Source organism: Mixophyes fleayi, unplaced genomic scaffold, assembly GCF_038048845.1.
Source record: "Mixophyes fleayi isolate aMixFle1 unplaced genomic scaffold, aMixFle1.hap1 Scaffold_99, whole genome shotgun sequence".
In the NCBI taxonomy this organism is placed as follows: domain Eukaryota; kingdom Metazoa; phylum Chordata; class Amphibia; order Anura; family Limnodynastidae; genus Mixophyes; species Mixophyes fleayi.
Genome location: NW_027448668.1, coordinates 202,489 through 224,723, shown reverse-complemented (window position 1 = coordinate 224,723; position 22,235 = coordinate 202,489). Strand labels below are relative to the sequence as shown.

The 22,235-nt window shown below is 40.5% G+C and overlaps 1 protein-coding gene across 2 annotated transcripts in view; it reads right to left on the bottom strand.

The window, feature by feature from the left end:
* Nucleotides 1–205: 205 nt before the first annotated feature.
* Nucleotides 206–22,235, bottom strand: part of RAD51 (RAD51 recombinase) — a 43,780-nt gene continuing 21,750 nt past the window's right edge. For both annotated transcript variants that reach the window (XM_075194644.1, XM_075194643.1), the window contains exons 6-10: nucleotides 18,520–18,614; nucleotides 18,104–18,217; nucleotides 4,029–4,158; nucleotides 1,440–1,561; nucleotides 206–1,004 (exon numbers count right to left, since the gene is read on the bottom strand). In XM_075194644.1, coding sequence (XP_075050745.1) covers nucleotides 881–1,004; nucleotides 1,440–1,561; nucleotides 4,029–4,158; nucleotides 18,104–18,217; nucleotides 18,520–18,614 — 585 coding nt within the window. In that variant the 3' untranslated portion in view covers nucleotides 206–880. The remainder of the gene's footprint in view (nucleotides 1,005–1,439; nucleotides 1,562–4,028; nucleotides 4,159–18,103; nucleotides 18,218–18,519; nucleotides 18,615–22,235) is intronic.

Here is a 22,235-nt window from a genome sequence, read left to right as displayed (position 1 = left end):
GCCGAGTTGTCTCTCCCAGGCTAAAATTTACCAGCCCTCCCTGGCCAGGAGGATAGGTGAAAAAACCCACACATTTTGTTAATATTTTTTCCATTAAAGTTTGTTGCGCAAAGCTGTCTACGTAACGTAAACAATGCATTTGGTGTAAAAAAATAAGATAGGATGACCAATACTTTGTCCCAAATTCCATGCAATTATCCAAGACTGAAATTATGTAGTTTATTTTTAAACCATATTTCCCTATATACGCTTATTACACATCAGAACTAAAAACAAAAAACCTCTGCTAAAGAGGATTAATTGCAGCTAATATATACATATACACACATTTATATTACAATGCTTGAGGTTGCATTTTTGGGAGATCTTTTCTGCAGATGAATTCACTTCTCACCTTTTTGCATATGATCTATAATAGCCATTTGCACAAAAAAAAAAAAAAATGAATTACATTTATATAAAACTACCATTCCTAGTGTTGGATAATTAAAGAGAATTATTTTAATCTTTGCTATTAAAGCAGAACACAATGTATTTTGCCAGTTGTGCATACCAATTAAGGTATTTAATGAATCTTGACCAAAATTATATATGATATACACTATTTTAGAAACCTGGAAATGCAGATTAGGACAGTCAGAAAAAAGAGTAAATCCAAATTGGCTGCAAATATTGTGCAAAGTCTTAGTTGTACGGTTTGGAGAACGCACAATATATTTAAATCCATTGTAAAGTCAGGATTTCTATAGCTTTAAAAACCAATGGATAACATTTGTTTACAAAGTTCAGGATTTCTTTCACAACTTCGCCAACTTCCCTGGCATTGTCTGCTTGCAATAGGAGGTGGACAAAGGGATGCTGGGCAAGAAAGCAGTATATTTCAGTCCTTGGCATCTCCAACCCCATCTGCGTTAATTGCAAACATGGCCTCGGCCTCAGGCAAGCAAGGGGAGTCGTAAATCTTGCAGATACGGGTTTCTCCTCTACCCTTCCTTAGGTACAACCTGCAAGTAGGATACAAGTCATACAAGGAAGTTTACCATTATAACTAAAGTAATTTATAAACAGGGTAATCCCCTTCCCCCAGTCCATGTACCACTTGATGGGGAGATCCCAACACCAACCTCTGAAAAAGTGGGTAGAGAAGAGAGCAGTCTATACTGGCAGACTGAGATTGTCAAGAGCCCAGATAAAATAACCCCTCCATTTTAGCTGCTTGAACCCAACAGTTCTTGTAGTAAACACTGCTCAAGACAATCAGCCAGGTCTACTAAATCAATCAGGAGCCAAAATTCACTTTCATAAAGCAGATGTTGAATCTCTCCCCAAGTTTCACTTTCAGGGCTTACATCTCTCTCCTCTTATGGCTTTGTGTTTACAGTACAGCCCCAGGACACCCACCCACCCACTGAGCTGTTGAGAATGTAAACATTTCTTACCTTGTAGTGGATGCATGAGCTATGATATTTCCTCCAATTGGCTTTTTAGGATCAGCTGCAAACATGGCGGCTCCATCTACTTGTGCAACCACCTGGTTGGTAATAACGACAGCTACACCAAACTTAAAAGTAAAGATATGGTAAAAAGATTGTGAGCAACTGTAATACACATTTGTTAACACAAGATGGCAGCAAAACATTGCAAATGTATGTGCTGCTCAAAAATATAGTAGAGTAACAAAACCTCACAATGTATTGAAAAAGGACATGTATTTGTTATGTATAACGAGACTGACATTTGTGGTAAACCACTTATGAATTTATTCTACTACATTATTAAAAATGTGAACTTGAAGTGTACCTACAATGCACTAATGAGAAATCTAAAACACTATTAATAGTTCAACTGGATATCAACATACACAGCATTAAAATTAAATATTTAAATTAGCTGTTCAAAAGGGCAATAGTTTGTGACTCCAATCACATTCAGAGTCACTGCACTGGAAACAGGCAGTTTTTAGGCAGTTTAAACTCATTAATACCAAATGAGTCAGTGCTGTCCAGAAAAAGATGGCCAACTTCATGCTAGCATGTGAAAAGGCAAAATTAGATTAAACTATACAGCTTTAAAGGACTACTATGCTCCCCAAAAACAGCAGTTAAATACAATGGATTGGTGGATTTCCACGGTAGCTCCACTACAACCTCCCTCCTAACATGGCGCCCTGTTGCAGCATGACCAAGACAGCATGACATTTTTACATATACTTCAATTATTTCATGTACATTATTGTGCTCAGTCGCATAGTCTGATATATATTAACTTGGTGGTTTAACTTGCTCTTTAACATACAGTCAATTTAACAGTTTTAATTATGTGCTGTCTGATCAAATAACTTAAATGTGCAGTTGTGTAGGTGACAGGTACACTTTAAAGGGGAAAATACAAATATATGAAAACTACAGTATCATTATATATTTAGTGCATTATATATTTCTACTACACATCCTGTAAAGAATCCTTTTAACAAAATGATTGATTTAAAAAAAATAAATCTAATTTTCAGTGATTTACATGGCGATTTGCAATTCACCTACTCTATAAAGAAAAAAAAAAAAATTTCACCATGTTATTCTGAACTTTATTTCTTATAGCGCCAGTACATCACAATTATGCAGAAATTATGCATTTTGTGAGAAGCGTAAGATAGGGAGTAATCTACCAAGGACAATTGCAAGATTCACCAATGGTGTCAGCCAGTCGAGATCTATTGAAAACCAGCGAATGTGTGCAGGAAAGCCACAGAAATGCATTGCCGATTGAAACAGGAAAGTGCTCTATTATGTATTAAGTTCAAAAATGTTTTTCATATTGTATATAGACAAGATAATGTTAATACTATTTTTAAACTACAACAGGCAAGCAGTGACTGGTACTTGGAACTAGAAGTACCAGCATGTTGTCAGCCAGTTCATGCTGAAACAAAAGTATTATGTTGCTTTGCCACTAATATTGTTTTCAATGGTGTTGGGATTGGTAACTGCTCATCCAATCACATGCACCCAGAAGGTAAATACTGCTTCTGATTGACTGAGCTTTGCAGAATTCCATAGACAACCATTGAAAATACATTGCCCATTCAAATGAATGGAAAAAGTGGTGTTTTCTCTCAGCATAGTACAATGACCCAAAACTGCCTGAATCTAAAAAGAACAAATTTTTAATAGATTGGAGAGTTTTGGGAATGTATAAAACAATTTACAGAGATGGGCAAATTCCGCTTCTGAACAAAAGCTCCCACACTTTCTTACAACTGCAAGGAGGGTCCTCTTTCCCTCAGCAAAAACACTATGCTCGACTCGTTGGCAGAGATTTCTGTATGGGCCATTTTACTTGTGTATTCATACATTGATCATAAGATAAGAGGAGGTTCTTATATAGTGTAAATAAAGTTAGCACAATGGCTAAATATGGGGTACACATAGCTCATCCGTCTTACTGACATTACACCCCCTTCAGTCCACACTATAACCCTTCTCTACCCTCTTCACCTCTCTCCTGTATCTTCCTCCCCTAAAGTCCATTCCTCATGCGCCCTCATGCCTCAGCACCATCAATGATCATTCAATCCCCCTTCATCATCCGCACTCAGTTGACCTCCAATACTCCAATTTTAATTAACTACCCCATCCAGAGTCATTAACCAGCCATCCACAAAGTCCTCATTAACCATCTCAATCATTAATCCAGAATTCCAGATTGTGCCCACAGCATTCTTTGAGTCAACTAGAAGCTGCCATTGTAGAGCTCTCAGTTGCCTTATACACCAAGCCTTCTCCTCCAAATGCAGTGTGACAGCAATGCTCAGTGGAAAAGCAAAAATGACCAGACTCCAGCAGAGCACAGCACCCCATGAGTTAAACATCATGGAGACCTGGTACTGGAGATTTGTCAATTGCTTTGAAAAGGGTAACTCAGGGATCAAGTTACAGTACATACCATTTGTGACCTCTAGTACAAAAATTTACTAATCTTATATATTCAAAATCACAAGTTAGCTTACATCACAGCTGGATTGACCATACCTCATCCGCAAGTCGCAGCAACATCCTCAGAAAACGAGCTAAATGCATTTGTCGTGCAGAAAGTTCTCCTCTGCCTGAATAATCTGTTCGGTATAGAGCAGTAGCACTGTCTACAATGAGAAGCGCATACCTGCAGAAAATTGAAAGAATGGTTAAAAAATGTATTTAAAAAAAAAAAAAAAAATATGACACATGCGATACATTTATGCAAAATATACTAGCCGGACCTAAAACTTGGAACCATCAAGGCTGTAGACTATTCGATTCTGTTGAATTAAGAACCAGCTTCATTACTTGTCTTCGTAGCATGTCATGGTTAAACAGATTAGGCGAATAACTGAAAATTTAGGACGCGATAATGTACATTAGAAGGTCTAATTTAACTATATCTGTCCAAAGATCGCAAACACAGCAATGACTTGGATGTTAAATCCAGCATACTAAATTACACGCAAGTGAACAGCTACCGGTTATCAACATATTCCACAACACATTTTTACAATGCACCATACCTATCGAAAGTTATACAATACATGGTCATCTCATATCGATTATTAAATCATATCAATGTGCAGGGGGAGGGAAAAAAAAAAACAAAAAACACACACCTTAACTGGCCCAACCTCCAAGGAATTTCTGAACCATTAATTCATAAAATCCCATGACAAATGATATCATGGATCATTTCAATCATTACATCATGCACCAATGATTATTTGGTTATTCACAAAATATGACAACACATGCAAGATTATAGATAATAAAATTAGAAAGACTTCATTAAAAAGTGAAGTATTGCTGAATATATTATTAAAGTAATTCTAGTTTTCAAATAAGCATTGCCCAAGCGATTGTATTGTGTTTCCGAAGCACAAGCAATTTATTTAGCAAAAGCAATTTGTTTAGCAGTTCAATAAATAAGTACAATACAGTACAATATAGCCGATACATGATACCTATTAAAGATGTTACATTAAAACAGGAAAGTATAAAACACTGAATACATTACATTTTCCTTATAGAGCTTCACTGAGGTCCATGGAACACAGCCATGCTCACATGTAGCCAGGTTCAGAGAGAGAGAGAAAGAAAGCTTTGGCTGATATAGTATCCAGTTTCAGTCTGAAGAAAAAACTACTGAGGATGTCATGGCATGTTTCCATTGGTTCAGGACAGTCTAATGTAATGCAGGTCTTAGGTCAGTTCAAAGGATTTCTCTGGGAAGAGGGGGATCACCTTCCCACAACAGCTGAAAACATGTGCTTCTCAAGGAAACTGACCCAAACCAGTTCTAAACAATTTAAAACACAATGCCATTTTGATCATTCAATCTTTTATCTTCCATAACTATTGATTGCAGGAAGCGATTGCAAAGCCGAAATTATAGGATGAGATGGTAATGTGCAGTTCAAAATGGCACTAAACATGATACATTTGCTAAATCCTGAGTCTTTAATAGAGTTTACAGTTAGATACTTTTAAAGTGCTTTTAACATTATTATATTTCATTTGATTATAAACAACTGTGTGTTGGAATTATTTTAAGGTGAACTATTTACAAGTGAATGTGTAAGTGTATGTGTGCGTTATTTATCGTGCGATTGCGTCATAACAATATAGTTTATTTCATCCAATTATTCAACTTTGACAATATAATAAAATAAACTGCACATACACACTTTAATGCTTTAATTTTTACTTTACTATGTGAAACTAAATGGGTCTCTACCAGTGAGAAGGCTGTGTTTTTCCTACCAAAAAACTGACAGCACGGACACTAGGGGGAACATTCAATTCAGCATGACGAGTCTTCAAAAACATCCACGGAGACACAGCGTGCCGATGCGAAGGCTAAAATGTCCGCTCATTTTTCCTTCTTGCACCCCCATAAAAAGGATCCCTTACCGTAATACCCGGCAATGTGCGCAGCTGTAAATCTCGGCCAATTGAATCTCCCCCTAGTTGTCCCTAAATTATACCTACCAGTTCTGTATCTAGATTTATGAAAGCAAAATATTTCTGTCAAACTTGTACTGGGAGGAGAGAGAACATCACAACAATGAAGGACGGACAAGGTTTTCTTAAAAATATTTTTATCTATTCCTGGTAGTGAGACTCTGCTGTATCCCTATGGAGATTCAGTTTTACAGATTTGTGTTTTAGCAATTAGAAATTTACCAACATTGCTGAAATGTGCTGTGCAAATCTGCACTTAACAATAGCAACCCAAGCAGACATTTACTTTCATTGTCTGAATATCAGCCAGAGGAAGGCAGGTGGGGCCTACAGCATTTACACTGGCATGTGATGTTAAAAATAATGTACACACTATTAGAGATAAAATTAGCCGAGATACCAAATTACTTATTTCGAAAAAAAAAAACGTTTGAGATTTAAACTCACTTCTTTCTTAAAATGAGTATCTATTATTTCGACCACCCTTCCATGAGAAACCATTCTAATAATACAGAACAATCTATATCACATATTATAGAAGAAATTTTCCTTCTACTTCAAAAGGGGAATAATGATGAATTCTCTGAATGGCGTCATCCACCTAAGAAGTTTAGAAATAAAACCTATGATATTAATACGAAACTGGTCAACTTTGAATCCCCCAACAGATTTTGGCTTTAGATGATGTAACAGATCCGTCTTTTTCCCATTCAATTCTCCCTCAGCCAAAGAAAAAATCCCAGTGGCAAAGATGAGAATGTTTTAGACCAGGCCTGTCCAACTTGTGGCCCTCCAGGTGTTGTTAAACTACAAGTTCCAGAATGCCCTTCCAGCTATTAACTGGTTGTCTGCTGGCAAAGCATGCTGGGCCTTGTAGTTTCACAACACCTGGGAGGGCCGCAGGTTGGACAGGCCTGTTTTAGAGCCTACTATTCTTGACACTGAAGGCAGGATCTCCATCAATAGGTCTATACAAAAGAAAAATGAGGATAAAGATGTGACAATAAGTTAGATTTCTTAAATTGAAACTGAAAAATAAAAAAAATACTATTGAAGAAAAATTTGAAGGATCTTAATGATCACAATTTCTCCAGTAGTGTTTTCAATTTAAGCTCACGTCCCTTTACAGAGGGAGAATTGTCTCTGCTTTCAAAGGGATTAATATTTGCACCTTCATTAAGGCCAGATTTTTTAAAGTGTATCTAGATCTACAGAAATTTATAAGAAAATTAACCATAAAAAAAAAAAAAAAAAAAAAAAGGGCCATGTATTGAAACATTTATCAGACTTGTAACGTATGATCTGAGGAAGTTACAATAGAATAAGAAGATCCATTTGAATTTATCCAATAAAGAAAGATGTGCCCTTAAAAAAACTTCAGGACGATGATAATCTTGTGATCAAACCAGCAGATAAAGGAGGAGGAGTGGTTGTCTTGAATCAAATAGATCAGAATCAACTGGCCAATAGATCCACTTATTCTAAACTGAGGAGTGATCCCACTTGTACAATAAAGAGAAAGTTTGAAAGTTTTATTATTAAATATGAAACTATGGGTGTAATCCATAAAGATGAATGTGAGTTTGAGAGGACACTCACATACTACCATATATCTCTATACTCCAAGATACACAAGAGAATAGATCGTCCACCTGGCCGCCCAATCATTTCAGGGTTTAATAGTCTTACGGCCAACCTGTCAGCATTCATCGATGAGTTCTTGCAACCTATCGTTCAAAATAATCCCTCTCATTTGAAGGATACTGGGGATGTTCTAATTAATTTGAAGAAAATAACGTGGAGAACTAACATGTTTATGGTGACAGCGGATGTCACCTCATTATATACCGTAATACAACATGAAATGGGCCCAACAGCCATTAAGGTCTTTTTGGATAAATTTTTTCAATATGAGAGTCTAAGGAATTTTCTCTTAGAGGGCATCCGTTTAATCTTGGAGAACAACTATTTCTATTATAAGGGGGACTACTACCTTCAAAGGACAGGCACAGCCATGGGTACCAGATTCGCCCCAAGCTATGCTAATCTTTATGGCTTATTGGGAGGATCAATATATAAATGATAGGCTCAGGACGAACCTGGTATCCTGGAAAAGATACATCAATGATGTTCTCTTTTCTGGAGGGGTGACAGATTCTCCTTGGATATTTTCTGTTCAAGTCTAAATATGAACAACTGGAACATTAGATATTCTTTCGATATCAGTAAATCCTCAGTCCATTTTTTGGACTTGGAGATATATGTTAAAAAGATATGACGATACATACTCAGAGCTACAAGAAACCTACTGACTAACTCATACATCCTTTCCTCAAGTCAGCATCATCACAACTGGATTAGGGGTATCCCCTACGGTCAATATCTTCAAGTTCGAACAAATTGTACCGAAGATTCCTCATTTGGAAAACAAATTGATGAAATGTATAAGGAGTTTCAGATTAAAGGTTATGATACAGAATTACTTGATAAAGCTAAGAATAAAGTTAACTTGATAGATCGAAACACCCTATTTGATAAATCATCCATGAAATCTTAGAATGTGGTCTTTAAAATAGCATTCATTTCTGACTATAACAACTCCTTTAAAAAAAAGATAGAAAAGATTATCCTTAAACATTGGCATATTTTGAGTAAAGATCAATATCGTCTAGAACTTCTTCCTGTGAAACCAAATTTCATCTACAGGAAACCACAAAATCTTAAAGATAAACTTGTTAAAGGAGAAACAGTTGAATCCCCCAGAAGTGGAAGAATTAAATCCAAAAAGGTTTCTATCGTTGTGGTCAATGTTCTTCATGTAAACAAATTAACATCAGAGTAGTAAAGTAGGAGAATTGACTGTTCGTAATAAAACCTATAAGATAAATGATTCCATCACCTGCAACTCATGTAACGTCATCTACCTTGTAGAATGTCGATGTGGACTCATTTCTGTGGGAAAGACCTCAGGTCCTTTGAAAAAACGTATTTATGAACATGTCAGAAATATCCGATTAGGATATGAATTACATTCGCTATCCCAACACTTCAAAAATGACCATAATTACTGTGTTATAGACATTAAATATTTTATTGATAGATATATATAATAAGATTTTTACTCACCGTAAAATCCATTTCTCTGACTCCATTGGGGGGCACTGCGAGACATTGGGGTGTAGTAGGTGGACTGGGAGTCTTGGCACTTATAAACTTGTTGGTCTGACACACTCCTCCCCTACTATGCCCCTCCTCTCCAGGCCAGACCTCAGTTTTGTATAACCAAGCTAGGAAGAAAGGAGGAGCAATACAGAAAATAGCACCAAAACCAGCACTACTTTCAGAGCAAGGGAGGGTGCGCAGTGCCCCCCAATGGAGTCAGAGAAATGGATTTTACGGTGAGTAAAAATCTTATTTTCTCTTTCCTGCCATTGGGGGGGCACTGCGAGACATTGGGGATATACCAAAGCTTCCTCAAGGGTGGGAATGCTCTGGAATGGCTGTACGCCCCAACCTGCGAGTAAAGCTCGCATAAGCAGACACCAAACCATGCAACCAAGAAACTCTGTGGAAGATGTGGGCGTTGTCATCCTGAACAACAGCTTTACTGATCGTCCAAGAAACACCAACTCTCTTGGCGCAGAGGTTGTAAAGACACCAGCACTAGATAAAATAGCGTCCGAAAGGATGAAGAGGAACCCTAGCCTCCCGGCTAGAGACTCTGCGGTCAATCTGGCCCAGAAGAGCACAAACCACTTCCAGCCGACGTAACACGCAATGGAGGAAGAATAACCTAATGCTTGCCCCCAAGCTCCTAAAGAAAGAATGCAGATACTATTCTCTGAACCAATATTGGCCGGAGTGACGCACCTCTCTCCCCTACTGGCAAGTAGAATGTGGGAGTGCATTGCACACTACCACCGCTGGAGCCCTGGGACCAGGTGACATGCACATGACATACTCCAGGAAAAGCATATCTACCCTGAGTCAACAAGACAAAAGAGGGCAAACAAGTACTCTGATCCCCTGGACTAGCCTTCATGACTAACCAACCGACAGAGACCAGTCAAGCAAGACTTGAAGCTACCGTGATCCTGTAAACTGGTGCTGAAAAGAAGTAGAGCACAGGGGCTAGCACCCTGCAGGAAGCTAGGCGGATATCAGAGGTAGTTTGCGAAGGAAAACGACTTAGCGAGTCAGCACTGGGACGTGTGAAAACTGCAGGACCCACACCAACTCTTTCCTGTTTCCAGACATAGAGAAACTGGATGAGGAAACTGTCCTCCCGGTTCTCTCCAAGGTACTAAGCAGCTCCCTGCAACAAAACCTCTGGCCCTAAGGCTAGAGTGTTCCCATGCCACCAGCTAGACGATATAACAAGTGGCAGAAGGAGGTCCCCGACCCTTCAGATCTGACCACCGAGTTAGGCAGAAGAGAGGTGTCACCACTAGCTACCCATGTTTGAGAACCATACCCTGGCAGGAAAAAGAAGGGCCCCAGAATAGCTGGACGCCGCACTGTGTTCGACACTCCCTAGCCCCCATGGGGACCCTGGAAGGAAGAACGACAGGTACACCCGACCGAAGCCTTAGGGGGTATCCTGGCATCAGAGAACTCGGATCAAGAGTCTCTAGATTATGAACAGCAATGGGGTGACCGGATAAATAAGTATGGATGCCCTGGGGCAAACACCAAAGTGCCCCCACTATTCCACCTGGGGAGCAATGGACGTTACCATGGAGAGACCATTCGTCCAGGTTAATTGCCTGCCTGCCAAAGCTCTCGGCCTTGCACCCTTTTTATGTCGGGATAATTTACAAATGAGTGGGAACCTAACCCGTTGCTCAGGCTATAACCTGGACGTCTGTTCCACTGTTCTCCTGACACGAGCTCCTCTGAGATACTCTAGAAATGCAGGAGTCGTGGCCTGACAGATTGTCTAGGGAATTCCTGATTAGGACCTGAATGGGCTTAGTGTCCCATCCTGCGAACCCTGAGCACCCGATTGAAATAACAGTCCTCTTGGAAGGACCAAAAATACTCTGGAACTCAAAGGATTTATTAATCCACCTCTAGTAACAGACTAGAGCCTGAGCGGACCAGAGTTCAGGACAGAGACCCTGTGGGATCCCAAGTAGGAGCTGAAGAGCAATACATGTATCTGCTGTGACAAATTGGGTGTTAAACAATGTAGTCTCTGCACCCCTACGTGCCCTTCCAGGAACCAGATGGAGAATTATCCGTGTAGAGATGAAGATGACGGATCCCTCGGAAAGTCTATCCAGGCAGGGTACCATCATGAACACAGGGTGTAGCGTTTGCCTGCCCTAACCTCAGCGTCTCGCGAGGTGCAAGATGAGGAGTGAAAAAGGCAGGACCCTGAGCCGGAACTGCAATAACTGTTTCGTCAAAGCGAAAAAGACCCCGGAGGCTCCTTCTTAACTGGTACATGTAAGAAGACCTACATGATGTATACTAAATCAGGAACTTCTTCTATTCACTGCCTGCCATGACTGTGCGCAGTGACTACATCTGAAAACCCGACTGCCTATTGAAGGACCGCCAGCTTCAAGGAAGGCAAGGATCCCTTTGTGGAACGGTAAGAGGTTAGAATAAACTACACCATCTTCCGGGAATACCACCAGGTATATAGGCTTCTTCCCTAACTGCACCTGTGCAGGTACTATATGCTCCTATGGGAGCCAACAAGGGGCTACAAGATGGGGCACATTGACCGATGGATTTAAGTCCGCCATTGACGTGCCTAGTGGAGCTGATGGGAAGAGATGCACTCTCACTCTCAGAGTCTCCTATAGACTCCACTGTAATACTGCCAAAGTGAGCAGCTCCGTCCCTGGAACCTCATCTAGAATCCACTGGCTAACTGTCCTGCCCAAGGCTGAATAGCCTATTCAAAAACTCAGCTATGACCCTATAGGGTGTGGAACCTTCTGGCAGCCATCAGATAAGATGAGTTGAGGCTATGTAACAAGTCTGGTAAGAGAAAAACCTACCCTGGCCTTCTGCCCTGCGTAGGGATAGCAGCCTAAGTGAATATACAAGTCACAAGGGTTGTTAATTCCACATGTTACTTTCCAGGGAGGCAAAATATGAGAAGAAATTGTGACCTGTGCAATAATTTTATACTTGACTGTTAGGCAAAGGGTCAGACACCATGCACAGCCACTGAGAAGGTGCGGACGGGACCGCAACTCAAATTCCACAAGGGTCAAAAGTGCTTTTGATGCTTAAGCCGAGAATATACATCCGGAGAACGGATGTTACATTTTCGGAATTAATGTCTTTGTCTGCTGAGGAATGGACCATATTCTGATCTTGACTGAAGAACTCTGAAAATCAAATTCATGCTTACCCCTGTGAGATGGTGAGCAGATGTGGCTGTCTGTGCGGAATCAGATCAGGACACATAGGCCTTCTGTCTGGTAAGAAGTGTCTGTGGCAGATATGATCTGTGTGAGAAAGGGGGGGCTGGTTCACGTACCTTTCCAGACCCCAACGCCACTCTAGTGTGTTCGATCACTCATACCGTTAGTGATTCTTGCCTAGGCTGCCATCTCCAGAGTTGCAGACACCGCAGTGGGTGCACCTCGTTCACAGGCCTTAGTATTGCAAGCTACACAGGGAGCATCCTGGCTAAGCTGCTGAAAATCCAACAATATATGTGGCACAGATATAATGCAGCTTAGACGTATCAGCGACACAGTCTGAAACATAAAACAATGGTAAGTAGTGTCACAGAATAGAACTGAATTTCATCACTCTTGCAAATGTATATATAAATATAATGCAGTACCGACAAACCAGAGTGTGGCTTACTGCTGGAGGTGTCCTTCTAGCAATAATACTCAGAGGGTCTCTGACCCCTGGGGGTCCCCTCCTTTTTATGGCTTCTGCGGAACTGCTGACACCGAAGTGGGTACACCCTGCTCGCAGACTTTAGTCTCATAAGCTGCCCAGAGAGCATCTGGGCTAAGCTGAGGAACAGGTAAAATTACAATATATTTGTACATACTGTCAGTACCGAAGGAAAACCTCCTACTGGGGGGTGCCTTTATAGCCAAAATGCAATGGTAGGATAGGCGATACCAAATAAATCTGTATGTTATGTCTTGGGCACCTCAATTATCCCCATTGCAACATGTACCTCATTTTGGATAGGATGATTAAAATATAATCCAGAATTACGTATGGCACATGTATAACATCGTACACACATACTAGTAGATGTCTATTATACTTGGAAGCTCCTATGCAGGCGCATAGAAAAGTAAAGGTACAAATTGAGAAACACCAGCATTTTATATCTATTAGATGATCTCTGTAGCATAGAAATTCTTCTAATCTATATACTAGGTAATTTCTAAGTATTAGACACCGTGTCCCCAGGCTCTGAAAACAGTCCTAGTGCTTGTATGCAAATAGTGACTGAACAGTTAACATTTGTTTCTGTCGAGATAAGTCAGCAATGCCCAGAGGTCTATACACAGCCTGTGTGTCCTATGACCATGGTCACTCACAGTAAACAAATAAAGACAATACAGAGGTACCGGGCAGCTAGAGGCAGAGAGGTTACAGCCCTGCAGCATGATGTCTCTGTTCAGCACAGTCTCCAGGCATGGCCACCGTCTGTGTTCGGGAACTGGGAAGGGGGGGGGGGGGGAGGGGGGAGGAGGAGGAGGAGGAGATTCCATCCTCCATCCGTCCTCCAAGATGGCCGCCGCCACGTCCCGCCAAACAGCACATGCAAAGTATGGCTGTCGGCTCTTAAAATGCATCCTCCGCCTATTTTAATGTGCCCAGTCTGCGGGGAGCATTAGCGATGAAATCGCCTCCTTGGAGTGCGATTGTTTCGCTGTCCCCACCGCTCGTTGTCCAGTGAGGGAGGGGGAGGGGGGGGGGGGGGAGGGGCATGTCAGATGGGCGGAGGAGAGGTGAATATGCAGCCTCACTCCCGCCCATACTAAAGATTAAGGCCTCGGCCGTCTATATGGCCGTTTTAAATTGCAGCGCTGGCTGACCGAGTGCTGCCAGTATGGCAGACTTACAATTTGTGGCCCCACTGCTCGTTTCTAGGGGGAGACTGCCGGCAAAGGTGCTGGGCAAGTGAGACAGGCTGCTGCTTACCTCGCGCAGGGACCAGGGTGAAGGAAGCCGACAGGCTATTCACCCCTCTGGGTCTTAAGTTCGATCCCCGCGCAGCACCTGTAAGGAATAAAAATAAAAAAGTGAAAACCTAAATCTAATTAAAGTATAGGCAGGAGCCTATACCAAAGTGACCTAACTCCTAGGCACTTAGAAAAAAACTGAGGTCTGGCCTGGAGAGGAGGGGCATAGTAGGGGAGGAGTGTGTCAGACCAACAAGTTTATAAGTGCCAAGACTCCCAGTCCACCTACTACACCCCAATGTCTCGCAGTGCCCCCCAATGGCAGGAAATTATATATATATATATATATATATATATTCCAAAAGGACTGGAAACAGAGAGACATTACCAACATACTTTCACAGAGAGAGATGACTTAGATTTTCAGGCTCAACTCTCTGATACCTGAGGGATTAAATAAAGATTGAGTTAAAATGTTTTTTGGATTGATTAGGATTATGTTTTTTTCTCTCATCTTTTTTAGCAATATGTATTTGTTTTTGTCATTTTTAAGAGGAATGGACATCTTATTGATTAACCCTGAGTCTATGGGATTGCTTCAGACACCTTCCATGTGGGGCGGTTCAATTCATTTTGGTCTCTATTATGACATGTTGTTGCTACAATATTCCGGTTATTCCATTTAGAGCCGCTACCTCGTTGTTTAAATTAAATGGATATTTTGAACATCATACTTTTGAATTCCTTACCTTATTTTAAAATATTTACTACTGGCAGCTATCTGTATAACATCTTATTCTGATGTCTTTATATTAATGTAGACATTTAGAGAGATATGTTACGATTTCCTTTGAAGACCGCCTCCAATTAGGAGACGCTCATTTACGTTTTAGTTTATATGTGGAATTTTCTTACACAGACACTATATCTGAAAAATATTTTGTTATATTGATGATTGCCACAAAAGGACTTGTTTATTCCTATTCCGTCTGTCCTTAATGCTTTTATATGGATACACACTATGATTCCAACTGGGGGACCGCCCCTAATGGGAGGCGCTTTTGATACATATTAATGTGGTTCAAATAGGATCATGGTTTTAACTTTTGTATTTGATATCGTTGTTTTGTATATGCATGTACTCATTACTGATATTCTCTGCCTGTTGCGGGAACAAATTTGGTGCATTACTTTGTCCGCAATATAGCGTTATATTAGAAGTGTTCTCATACTTGTTTTGGACCCAATCATGTGATCGGATATGACTATATAAGGATGTACTTGACTACCCGACACGTCACCTTGAGAAAGATCGGAGAGCTGTGGATCGAAACGCATCGGACTTTACGTGTCATTTTATTGAAAGGACTCCCAACCATTTGTATTTACCATCTGCCAGGACTTTCACCATTTATCCGCAGACTTTGAGTATATGCTGATCGTCCACTTACACCTGGTAGGAGTACCTATGCTATGTGTCTCTTATAAAATAAAAGTTTTTACTTACTACCTTAGAGATATGCCTCTTTATCTTTACATTACCACCTTTGGCTGTGATATCGAAAGAACAAAGTATATTATGATGTGCAAATACCAAAGAAAGCAGTCTGTAAGTAGAATCCCCTAAGGGGAGCTTTCGTCAACATATGAGGATTTATCTGTTACACCTGGTGAAATGTCGTCACAATTCACCTATTTGATACTGATCTTGAACATACACCAGACTGGTGAAGGTTTTATTTTGGGACACTTTGTTCTGCTATTTTTGTGGATGTTTTATTCCAGTCTAATTGAATAATGAGTGTTTTTACCATACAAGATTACACTATTTAATTTTCTCTTATTTTGAGATCTAATAAGAATCTGTATGGATCCACACCTATGAATTTAAGTATTATTTTTCTACTCTATTATATTATTTTTTTCAGCTTTGTAGATTCCAGTTATATGAGTACCCCAGCGCAGAAATACTTATCTATTTGTATATTTTCTGTGTTATTCTTGACTTAGGTGTTTAGTCTGTGGTTCAATATATCTGCAGCAGCAGTTGGTGTAGCGCTGTAAGGGATTTGTTCTTATATTTATTATTTTTTATTTACACTGGCAAGACAACAGCATGAGCCAACAGATCTTGCTAGGCCATCTCCTCAATGACAGTTTACATAGCATGCAGTGCTCACAGTGGACCCCATTTATAAAGCGCATTTGGGGTGCACCACAAACTTTTTTCACTGGCGAGCCTGGATGATGCGTCCAATTCATATCAAGGTGGACACCTACACTCCACTCTTAGAGGATGACTCCGCAAGCTCTTGGTGCGCATAGTTGTGCACAGGAGGTGTTAAGTTCTGTAGAAGCTCACTTCACAAAAGTGCAAAAACTGGAGGGGGAGCAAAAAAAAAAAAAAAAACTCCATCACGTCAATGTCTAACAACTTTAATACCACCCCATTTAATTAAAAGATGTTTTACTGCATGCGACTGGAAATGTGCTTCTGTGTCAAAGTACAACACAGACATTGTGTGTTAAAGCATGACTAAGCTGTGCCAACACAGGGTACACACTTTTTGGTGCAACAGGTTTACCATCATTACTGCACCACAAACCTGTGTGGTCTGCTTTACAAAATGGGTCCCATAAGCCTCAAAAATAATGGCAAAACTCAAGCAAAAAAATTTTTGGGTGAAGTTACTATGCACAGCAAGTCCCAACATACAAAAAAAAAACAAAAAACAAAAAAAACTCCACCCATTTCAATTATATTGCCTCAACAAAACCATGCTCACTGATGCACCTACTCCACAAATACAAACCCATGTGGGGTGTCAAGAGTGTATAATGGGACCAAAGCTGGTTTTGCACCTTACAGCCAACATTTTGTGCTTTGAAAAATGAGTTCAATAGACCTTAAGGTTACATTTTTAAACTTAAAATATATTCCAGATTAAACACCCAGTGTAAGAGCAATATCAATATTTACCTGTGGGAAACTTCATGGTAATGTTTCTGCCAGTTTTTAGTTTTGGTTGGTTAAAGTTCCAATCAGAACAGGTTCAGAAGAAAAAAAAAAAAAAAAAAAAAAAAAAATCCACCTATTCTTTAAACTGCTCTGCAAAAATATTGTGACTGAAGCACACACATTTCAGGATTCTGAACCAAAGTAATACAATATTTTTAATGACCTATTATTCAAGTGACATTCTTAATAAAGCTGTACAAAACCCATACTCCAACCAACATAACAATATCACCTCACAGTATTAGTTGCCCTGCAGACGACACTAACATATTTCTCATCATCTTTGAGAGTGATCACTAAACAATTTACATAAACGACATGGAAACAGAAGGTAAAGATGGCACTGCCTACATGAGCTTACAATCTAAGGTGTGGGGGACACATAAGGTAGATTAACAATTAGCAGGGAAAGTGTAGGTGGCTATTGTTAAACAGCAACCATCATCAGCCTCCAATAATAAATAAAGCAATCATTGGTGGCAACTACAGGTTGGGTGGGTGACATGGTTAAAACCAGACAAAAACAGCAGAAGTCCTCCGCGTTCATGAGTTGACTGCTTTAACACTTGACAATTTATTCACTTGCTTTACCTCTGCCTCTGTAAAGTGCCACGTGTGCAGAACCTTCTTCACTCCGTAGAGATAAATGGCCTATAGGGAAGTGTTAGTCTCTTCTTTGTTCAACAAAGACATTAGGACAAGCATTTACTCCAGTATTTATGCACTCCATTTTCAGAATTGTTCACAATAGAAACTATTACATCCCTTTTCCCTGTAAGCCTGAAACAGTTCAGACAGATGCTAGAGGCTTTCATCACTGAAAGTCCATCCAGTGATAACAGCTATCCAAACCCCATACATCTGCAACGACTATGTTGGAAAAGAATCAGCAAGTACCAGATCACACACTGCTTGTTAAGTTTATCGAGATCATGTCTTGTTGAATGGTCAAACATCAGACAGTAATTGGTTACCTAGATTCTGCCATCATTGCTGATGCCTGGTACAAAAGCTGGGTTTGATGGTCCGTGTTGAAGGCGCGCGCATAAGCCACATTGTCAAGAACATCACTGCCTGATAAGCCATACCTAAGACATCAAAACATGTAAATATTTAGTTTAAAATCAAAATTAAACTAATAGTGGCCTTAATTTAACTTTTTAAAACTATATTACTTTAATGGATTTGCCCCTTTGTTTGCAATAGCCAAATCACAGCTAAACTCCAGGTGTATAAACTTTCTACTTCTTGCTAAAATAAGTCTAATAGATTTGCAAACTTGGCAGAAAGGCATTTTAATACGAGAATAGAATTTGCAAAAAATGTAGAATATTGGGAAGGGAGGGAGGGGGGATAAAAATGGCAAACAAAAAAAAAAAACAAAACATACCTTTCAGCAACAGCAAGAAGCCGTTCTGGTCGAAATGTGCCTTCTGTGTCTATGTACATGGCTTTCCCTTCACCGCCGCCTCTATCAATGGGGAGCTGAAACCATGCAGAGAGATTAACAGAGTCCAAGAAAATACATCACTTACCATCTCCAGGTCACTCTGGGGAAAAATAAAAGCATATACATTTCCTTTCACATATTAAAAATGTACAAAGCATGTTAATTCTTCAATTCCTTGTTCTGCCACAATTGAAAGACAAACCAACATAAGGGGAACAAAAGTGGTTATGCAAAAACCTAAATATTCTAGACTGAAGGGCTCATTTATCAACATATTTAAATTAGAGACGCTCAGACGAGGTTCCCTGAGAACCAAACACACTTGAATTTAGCAGATCGGAGTACAGACTTTCGTGCGCCCTAGGAATTGAAAACGAGGCAAAATGTCATTATTATGACGTCAGATCTCAGATTTCACAAGCTTTGAATTCTATAAGTACCGCCCTCCATGGCGATCCAGCGCCATTTCACAGATGGTTATTGAAGGGGTAGCACAGATCTTGACAGTGTCATAGGTAGAAAAGAAAGAGGAGGGGTAGCAGTATTCTTCAAAGTCTCCAGTGACATTCAGGAGAGCTTCACTGCCAAGTGTCAGTGCTGAAATAAAAATAGGGATGGCAGGTATGGTCTTTAAACTCTGCAGTCACATTGTACTGTGTTCTCAAAATGGATTCACAGCAGTACAAAGACGACCAGGAGCACAAAGCAGCTGCTAGCACCAGTCATGATGATAGTAATCCCTCTACGTCATTTGCTAAAGCCTACGTGCATAGTGTTTTTAAGTCAGGGAAACAATGAAAAAAAAAAAAAAAAAAAAACACCTTTTCCCTTAGCAAAGGAAAAAAAAAAACAAAAAACGACATGTAATCCAGGCAAAGTTATCCGCAGGAAAAAAAAAAAAATGCCAACATGTCATTCTACACATGCAGTGGCAAGGGAAGAATGAGGCCTTCACCTTTCGCTACGAGTGCTAGTTCTGCAACAGTCACCGAGGCATATTTTTGTAAGGTCAGTTATGACCAAGCAAGACCTTGTCATTCGGACTCCAAAAGTGGTGTCCGAATACTTTTTTCTTCCAGCTTTCCAGCTCGGCTTTACATGTAACAGTAAGGCATTTAAGGAAATTTTATGTTCAGATTCAGAAAGGTCACAAATCCTTGAGGAGAGTCTATCCACAAGTGTCATGTGTAATCCTGACCTGTCTGATAGGTGTACCCATAAAGAAGGCCCCTTTCAGCATTTCTGCAGATGTGTGCATGAACAACCCAAGTGTAGCTGGTGTTACACCAATTGAGGATGCCACTTTAGAATTGGAACAGGATGAGGGGGATATTTGTGTAGCCAACGAGGACGCTAATGATGATGATGTTATTTCTGTAAGTCCTGCACCAGTGGAAGCAGTTCTTGCACGTGACAAGAAGGCCATTGTCATGCCTGGGTATAAGACCAAAAAATCCACCTCTTATGTGTCGAATTATTTTTACCCAAATCCTGACAACAGTTGTCTAGCCATTTGTAGTGGTTGTAAAGCCAAAGTCAGTAGAGGTAGGGACCTTCACCATCTAGGAATCTCATCCATGTTACGCCATTTGAAGAGAGTTCATGGCAAGCTGTTGGGAAAATCAGAAACTAATGCCAAAAAAACAAACAAAAAAAACCCAAAACCACAAGCAGTCCATCATCAGCTAGGTCCCTTCTCAGCTAGATCCAGACGCCTGCAATCTACATCCAAAACACAGTCCTCACCAATATCCTCAGTAGCGATCGGAGTTGGTCCTGCATCCAAGTTGCTAAGGCGAGGACTCCACTATCCTGGATTCCTCAGAAAAATTCTTGTGTTAGTCCCACTGCTGCTGGGGGTGAATCTTCATCCCAGAAGCAGATCAAGAAGACGACTACTAGTAGTTTACAACAATTGACTGTTAAACAATCCTTTGCAAGAGGAAGTATGAGAGCTGTCACCCAGTTGCAAAGCGGATCACAGACGTCATGGCGACTATGCTAGCAATAGATCTGCGTCCAATATCCACTATAAATGCAGCTGGTGTTAGACAATTACTTGGTCTTGTGTCCCCGTTACCAAATTCCATCACACCATTTTACTAGAAAAGCTATTCCTCACCTCTACCAGAAGTTTCGTAAAACCGTAATTGGGCTACAAAATGCCATTCTACCCACTGTACACTTAACCACAGATATGTGGGGACAAGTGGAACTGAGCAAACTAAAGATTATATGACCGACAGCCCACTGGGTTGGTGACTCACCATCACCAGCAGGAACAGCAGCAGCATGTACCCAAGAACGTCACATTTTTCAGAGGCAGACTACTCTGTGCATCACCGGCTTCACCAAGAGACATACAGCTGACAATCTGTTACAAAAACTAAGGGATGCCATTGCAACATGGCTTATCCCGCTTGGACTCTACTCAGGATATGTAATTTCTGATAACACCACCAATATTGTGAGAGCATTACAGTTGGGTGAATTCCATAACATCACCTGTTTTGCTCACACAAACTTGGTGGTGCAGAACTTTTAAAAAAAATTACAGGAAAGTGCAGGAGATGCTGGACATTTCCGGCATACAGCAACTGCTCTTGTAGCTGCTGCAATCTCCTACATGCTATTTAATTTGCCTTGCCACCAACTAAAGCAAGAGGTGGTGACCAGGTGGAATTCCACTCTGTATATGCTTCTGCAGATGGAACAGCAAAAAGCCATCCACGCTTACTCCACAAGCCATGACATTGGGAAAGGAGGGGGGTAGTATTTTAGTCAAGCGCAGTGGAGAACACTTTCCATGTTGTGCAAAGTGCTAAAACCATTCGAAGTAGTCACATGTGGAGTTCAGACACTGCTAGCTTGAGGCATGCGATTCCCTTAATTAGACTTTTGGAAAAGAAACTTGAGAAACTGAAGGAGGAGATTAAACAAAGCAATTGCTCCAAGTATGTTGTCGATGTAGATCAAGTACTCTTGGATTCTGGCAATCGGATCACTATATTTTGGCAAATGTGCTTGATCCTCGGCTTAAGAGCTGTGTCTTTGTTTCCAACTGACCCAGATCTCAAGAGATGCAAGGAGCTCCTGGTGAGAAAGATGACAGCTTAAGTGTTGCTTAACAGGACAGCTTCTCCTCCTTCAGTTTCTCAGTCAACTGCTGCTAGGGAAAAACTTAGCTTTCCCAAGAGACCCAGGGATGATGCAGATGAGGCAGCACAACATTTTGACATCTGGTCGAAAAGAATTGACAAAGAAACGTGACCTCTGCTGTAACTCCACATGATCCTACTATCAACATCCAAAGGATGGTGGAGGTTTATTTGCACAACAGCATAGAAATAGACACAGACCGTCCCTTTACATACTGGGAGGGGAGAAAAAAAAAAAAAGGAGACCCATGTACCATCTTGCTTTGCACTGCCTAAGCTGCCCACCCTCCAGTGTGTACTGGAAAGAGTTTTCAGCACAGCTGGGAACCTTGTCAGCGATTGGCATAGGAGGCTACTTCCTTAAAATATGGACAAGATGATGTTCATAAAAATGGACTTCAAGTTCCACGACGAAGGCCTTTTTCCGCCAATTACATCAAAATACTGAGACTTCTGTAATGGTGAATTCCAGCGGTGATGAATTAATAATGTGCGAGG